At 33.3% G+C, this 6544-nt stretch overlaps 1 protein-coding gene across 2 annotated transcripts in view; it reads left to right on the top strand.

The window, feature by feature from the left end:
- Positions 1-492, top strand: part of LOC145271237 (uncharacterized) — a 10381-nt gene extending 9889 nt beyond the window's left edge. For both annotated transcript variants that reach the window (XR_013865767.1, XM_080126792.1), the window contains exon 2: positions 1-492. This exon is cut by the window's left edge. Coding sequence is in view for 1 of the 2 variants with exons in the window: in XM_080126792.1 (XP_079982918.1) it covers positions 1-193 (193 nt within the window). In the remaining variant the exon portion in view is untranslated.
- Positions 493-6544: the final 6052 nt, after the last annotated feature.

Here is a 6544-nt window from a genome sequence, read left to right as displayed (position 1 = left end):
GCGAACACACACTGGGGAAAAACCATATTCATGTGAAATATGTGGCACTTCATTTTCTCAGTATGCTCACATAAAAAGTCACATGCCTGTACACACTGGTGAGAAACCATATTCTTGTGAAATATGTGGATCTTCATTTACTCATAAATCAAACTTGAAAAGGCACAAGATTATACACACTAAAGGAAACTAAAACTAAACTTGAATACCTACTAGACACTGTTCTCGAGTGTCTAAGATCTCTCTGTACAGGGGTTTGTCAGAACAACCTAGCAATTTTCCATAGAAGTAAACCCTGACCAAATATTCAAAATCACATAGTATCCGCTGCCCAAATAAGATCTCCTCACTATGGCTAACCCACATTTGCTCTTTCGAAGAATGGTGCACCTTCCCCAAGTGATGTTACCTTAAGTAATAGCACGAAGCTGGATACCCCACCAGACTAGATAAATTCTTGTCCTGGAATCCAGTACGACCAAGAGACCAAAACTAAAGATAAACTATAACATATGAAAATGGTTAATTGGGGAGAGGAAAATTATGTTCTAAATTACTTTACTAACTGTTTGAGAGATAAAGAACTTTAATGGAACATTCGAATATTTATTGCTTAATAAAGGACGACTTGCACATACCTATTGGTAATGAATCTTTATATAAATCATTTGTTCATATAAACGTCTCTGCTATAATTCAAGCATTAACACATCTACACCCATGGTTGCAGCGATGACGATGCTAAAAAGAAAAATTACTTTAAAAAGAAGACGTAACGGAAAAAAAAAAAACTTTTGAAAACAATTTAAAATATCTCGTCTGGAATCCGAAAAAAAGAAAAGAAAAAAAACACACATTTTTCACAGAATACAAATATTTATCAGGTATTTGGATTCACTTTTTTTTCTTTTAACACTCCGTGTAACTTCTCTGCTATAATTCAAGCACCAACACACACCCACATACTAATATAACACTTAAAAAAAAAAAAAAGACGGGACGGAAAAAAAAATAACAACGGAAAACAAACATTCTTTTGAAAACAATTGAAAATATCTCTTTGTAACTTATCGTATTTTTTGGCGCCATTTTTAAAAAACTTGTTGCTACTATCTCTTTTTGTTATTTATTATTTATGTTTATATTACGATAACATCAAACGGAAAAGTGACAGTGTTTTACGACAATCTTATTTGCCACTCAGCAATTGAGAGCCCAAGCCACCTAATGTCTGCATGCCCAATCTTATATGGAAAAGTGGCCATGTTCTATTACAAAGACATACAGGCGGACAGATATCTAAAAGACAAAGCCATCACGCCAAATATTGTAATATGGAACAAGCCCAAAAGAACTGCACTCATTATTAATGTCACTGTCTCAAATTACTATGGCCTAAATAGAGCTGAGCAGGAAAAAATAACAAAATGGCAGGAACTAAAGAAATGATTTAAAAAATGATGTGGTTCCTTAAAGAAATCAATATTATACCAGATATCAATAGAACTGGGTTCAACAAAGAAACAACCCATCATAACTACGGCCAGACGACAACTTTAACACATGTACATATGAATGTTACATGGCGTTACACTTTATTGTAGCAATTCATGACTGGAAAGAAAGAAATAAAAATCTGGGTTGGCATTTTTTTTTAGCATAAGTTGTTTATTACTGTTTTTTTCTTTCTCCCTGTCTTGACACCAGCTTAAAACTCTCCAGCTGCCACATCTCGCCTTTCCTCTGACATCGATTTTTAATGAGCATCCAGATTTGGTGTCTACAAAGAATAGTTTATGGTTTGTAAGAATACATAGCCACACACAAACTCTTGGTATATATATATATATATATATATATCTTCGATTTGCCGAGCGGTCTATTTTATACAACAAATACAAGAAATACTTAGAAGCAATCTCTGGAAAACCAAGCTGTAAGGAAATACAGATAGTAGCCATAAAGGGAACAGTGTCTATTCTTAAAAGAGCCCTCGGATATAAATTTAAATCACAACAGAATCAAATGTTAGCCTCAGGAGGGAGCTCCTTGATCTCTTCAAACTAACAAAAATAAAATAAATAAAAAAGGGGAAGCCTGAAAGAACTGTACTCATTATCGATGTTACTGTCCCAAATGATTATGACTTAGAGATGAAAGGAAAAAGATAACAAAATATCAAGATTTAAAGGATAATGTAGAAACGACATGGTCTCTGAAAGAAATAATCATTATACCAGTTGTGATACGAGCAACTGGCCTAAAAAAAAAGAACCTTCAGAAATACTTAGAAGCAATCCCTGGTAGACCAAGCTGTCTGGAAAATCGAGTTGTAACAAAATACAAATAGCAGCCATAAAGGGGACAACATTGATGAAATCAAGTGTTAGCTCCAGGAGGAGTTAGCTCCCTTGATTTCTTAAAACTTACTGAAATAAAAAAAGAAGAAAACCTTATTCTTGCGAAGTATGTGGTTCAGCATTTTCACTAGAGCAGAACGGGAAAAGATAACAAAATATCAGGACCTAAAAATGATCTAAAAACATGGTCTCTGAAAGAAATAAACATTATACCAGTTGTGACAGGAGCAACTGGCCTAATGAAAAAGAACCTTCATAAATACTTACAAGCAATCCCTGGAAAACCAAGCTATAAGGAAATACAGATAGTAGCCATAAAGGGAATAGTGTCTATTCTTAAAAGAGCCCCCCGGACATAAATTCAAACTATAATAGAATCAAGTGTTAGCCCCAGGAAAGAGCCCCTTGATCTCTTCAAACTAACAAAAGTAAAATAAAAAAAAAGGGAACACTATCCACGAGTGTCTAAGGTCTCTCTGTACAGAAGTTTGCCAGAACAACCTGGAATGAGGATACTTTTTCCATAGAAGTAAACCTTGACCAAATATTCAAAATCACTTAGCATTTGCTACACACATAAGATCTCCTCACTATGGCTAACTTATATTAACTTGGTTGGTTAAAATGGTGCACCTTCTCCAAGTGATATTACCTCAAGCAATAACATAAATCTGGATACTCCACCAGAGTAGATAAATTCTTGACCTGGAATCCAGTAAGACCAAGAGACCAAAACGAAAGATATACTACAACGTATGAAAATGGTTAATTGGGGAGAGGAAAATTATGTTCTCAATTTCTTTACTAACTCAGTGTTTGAGAGATAAAGAACTTAAATGGCAAATTCGAATATCTATGTATCTCATATAGAGTTCAAGTGTTAGCCCAAAGTAGTGGACCACTTGATTTCTGAGAACTTCTACTGAAGTAAAATAAAACAAAAAGAAAACTTGAATGTCTACTAGACGCTATCCTAGAGTGTTTAAGGTCTCTCTGTAGAGCCCTCAGATATAAATTTAATGGAATCAAGTGTTAGCTCCAGAAGGGAGGTCCTCGATCTTTTAAAACTAACGGACATAAAATAAACAAGTAATTCCACACAATGTAGTGTATAAATATTCTTGTTGGATCATCCGTAAGAAAATTAAATATGCAATGTAGCAGTAATAAAAAAATGGATAATATGCAGCAAGTTTTGTGAATTTTATAGATTAGTGGACAGTTAGTTTTTATTCTTAACTAAGCTGGGTGTCCAGGTGTTTAGAGGTGTGTGTTGAGCCAAAAAAAAAAAAAAATGGTACTAGGCTTACATACATTTAAACAGACAGGTGAGATTTATATTAAAGATGATTGCCTGTAGCTGAACCTTTTTTTATTTTCTTCCTTAAGATAAAAGTGATATAATACAGAACACCTATTTTTGCATGAAAGAAGTGTAATATTTCATAATGTTCTTGTAAGTTGGAATCATTTTTATTAGAAAACCTGTGTTTACATAAGTTAAGCATAATTTCTGTTCACATTACATTTAATTTTTTGCATGTCAGTAGAGTCAGGGAAGTAGGAAACAGGAATGGATTTCCAAACTCTACTATTTCAATCTCTTAAAATATAACTGAAGTAAAATAAAATAAAACTTGAATGCCGATGAGATACGATCGTCAAGTGTCTAAGATCTTTCTATATAATTTTTTTTTTTAGAATGGCCTGGCATGGTAACACTTTTTTCTACAAGAAAACCTAGACTAATATTTCTGATTTACATAGTATTTGAGGCCTAAATAAGATCTCCTCTGAGAACTGAAACGTTTTTTGATTTTTTACTTTACAAAAAAACAAAGTACAATTTTATTGATAGTGTTACACATGCTGTTATCTGCATGCAAACCAGCCACACTAGGGCACATCACGGAAACTATCAGTGTGAATCAGATTTTAATAGTAAAAACTGTAACAGTTGTCTCCCGCGGACCGTGTGAGGAGTTGCTTCCCATTGTTCATGTATAGGTTTGTGATGATGTGTTACTTTTCAATCATGTAGGCTTTTTTTTTTTTGAGTAACCTATCTTTGATCTGTATGTAAACAAGTGAGTTCTGCTTCTCTTTATGTCCAGATGTAAATAAAAGACAGACATATTATTTAGTTGGAATTCATCATTGAGATGAGTAATATTTATTCATTTTATTGCGGACTATTATCCTCATCTTTTCTTAGTTGTTGTTGGCCAAAACGTGATGAGACGACAACAACTATGGATGGCAGTAATTGTTGAGAATGCAGTTGGGAGATTCGGAGTTCCTATCCCGTTCTGTTACCACCTGACAAATAGTTGGCCGAAACGTCATGAAACAACAACTAAGAAAAGATGAAGATGATGGTCCGCAATAAAAATAAATTAATAGATAATAATCATCTCAATAAACATTCCAATCTTTATTTATTCATTTATTTATCTTATTAGTTGTTGTTTCGTGATGTTTCAGCCAACTATATAATTGATGAGGATGCAGTTAAGAGATTCAGAATTCCTATCCTGTCACGGTTACCAACAGAGGAATAGTTGGTCAAAACGTTGTGAAACAACAACTAAGAAAGATGAGGATGATGGTCCACAATAAAAATAAATTAATAAATAAAACTCATCTCAATAAATGAATTCTTACTAAAATAATATATATACCATTCGGTATGGACCCAACCATCGAAGATCAGATAATGAATAAACATAGATTTATAAGACCAAAAAGTCCAACCTTGATCGCCCTTCGGGGCCCGTGGTGCAGTGGATAGAGACATTGAATCTCTATGGTTCCAGGTGAGAATTGTATGAAGATAGCGGTTTCAATCCTACCCAAAACCAGCCAGAGGCTTACTTGGCCAAAACGTGGTAGGACGACAACAACTATGGATGGCCGTAATTACTGAGAATGCAGTTAGGAGAGGAGTTAAAAGACAGACGGTCTCTCTTGTCTGTGTGTGTTAAAAGTAAAAAAAACATCTTTATGCATTGATTGAATTCTTTTGTCAGCGTCGGTATGACACCTAGTGTGAATCTTATTTAAGACAAACGTTTATATTTCATTCCTAATTTACCATTACGGTAAACATATAACCAGTTTTACTTATATGATAATCCCTCATGAAAAGCATTCCTGCTGGAATTTACTATGCAGTGGAGTTTGAAAACTAAAATGTTTTTCATGTTTAACTTCAAAAACAAACAAAATCCATTCATTTTAATATTTACATACTTTTAATAAAAAAAATACAGGATGATTTTGAGCAAAATGACAATTGCCACTGCATGAGTTGCGTTTTAATTTTGCTATTGAAAAAAAAATCTTTTTGCTTAAGATAGAAGTAAAAACCTTGCAAGTTGCATTTCAGTTTCACTTAAGAGAAAGAAAATAGAAAACATATTTTTGTATGCAATGTGTGTAATAAAAATTATTATTTTTTTTTTTTAGTTTGTGTTTTCATAAGTTGAGCAGCAAGATTTCTGTTTACATTCAATTTAAACATGTGCATGCTAGTACAGTCAGGGAAGCACGAAAAAGAGAGGGACTTCCAAAGTTTAGCATTTTAAGGGGAGAAACTATTAGTATTTATTTGCTTTCCCACCAAAGCCAGATGTGACATGAGGGAACAAACTATTAAGAGTAGAAGGCTTTCTGGCATTTAGGACCTGAACACTTAGGAGGTGGGATTTTGCTTTTTGTCAGGTAAATACTCTTATTTGCAATTTCAAGTCTGTGAGAAATACAATTGAGTTTATAAGTTTATTAGAAAAATTGTGTTTTCCTAATTTTTGTTGTAGTTTAGAGAGTTGTAGTTAGCTGTGATTTTATTGTGTTATATTTGTGTAAAAGAGTTTAAGCTGACACTAATAGATTAGTTACTTTAAAACTTAAAATCTAAATAAGAGCGGATAACACGTTTAAAATAGATATTCAGAGAAAGAAAGAAAAAAGAGAAAAGTAGAGAGAAATATATATATATATAAGAGTAGGTAGTAGTTTGCTTGAAGCATTGTTGATAAAGGAATATATGGAAGTTTTAAAAGCAAAAAACAATGCGAAGAAAGACTGGAATCATGAGAGTAAAGAAAAGAAAAACAAACAACAAGTAGACGGGTATGTTTGAGTAGAGAAATGTTTAACTGTTTATTCGTCTGTCATTCCTC

Source organism: Euprymna scolopes, chromosome 46 (assembly GCF_053919585.1).
Source record: "Euprymna scolopes isolate OS-2025 chromosome 46, ASM5391958v1, whole genome shotgun sequence".
NCBI classification, from domain to species: domain Eukaryota; kingdom Metazoa; phylum Mollusca; class Cephalopoda; order Sepiida; family Sepiolidae; genus Euprymna; species Euprymna scolopes.
Note: the sequence above shows the minus strand (reverse complement) of the source record. Positions and strands in the feature narration are given on the sequence as shown.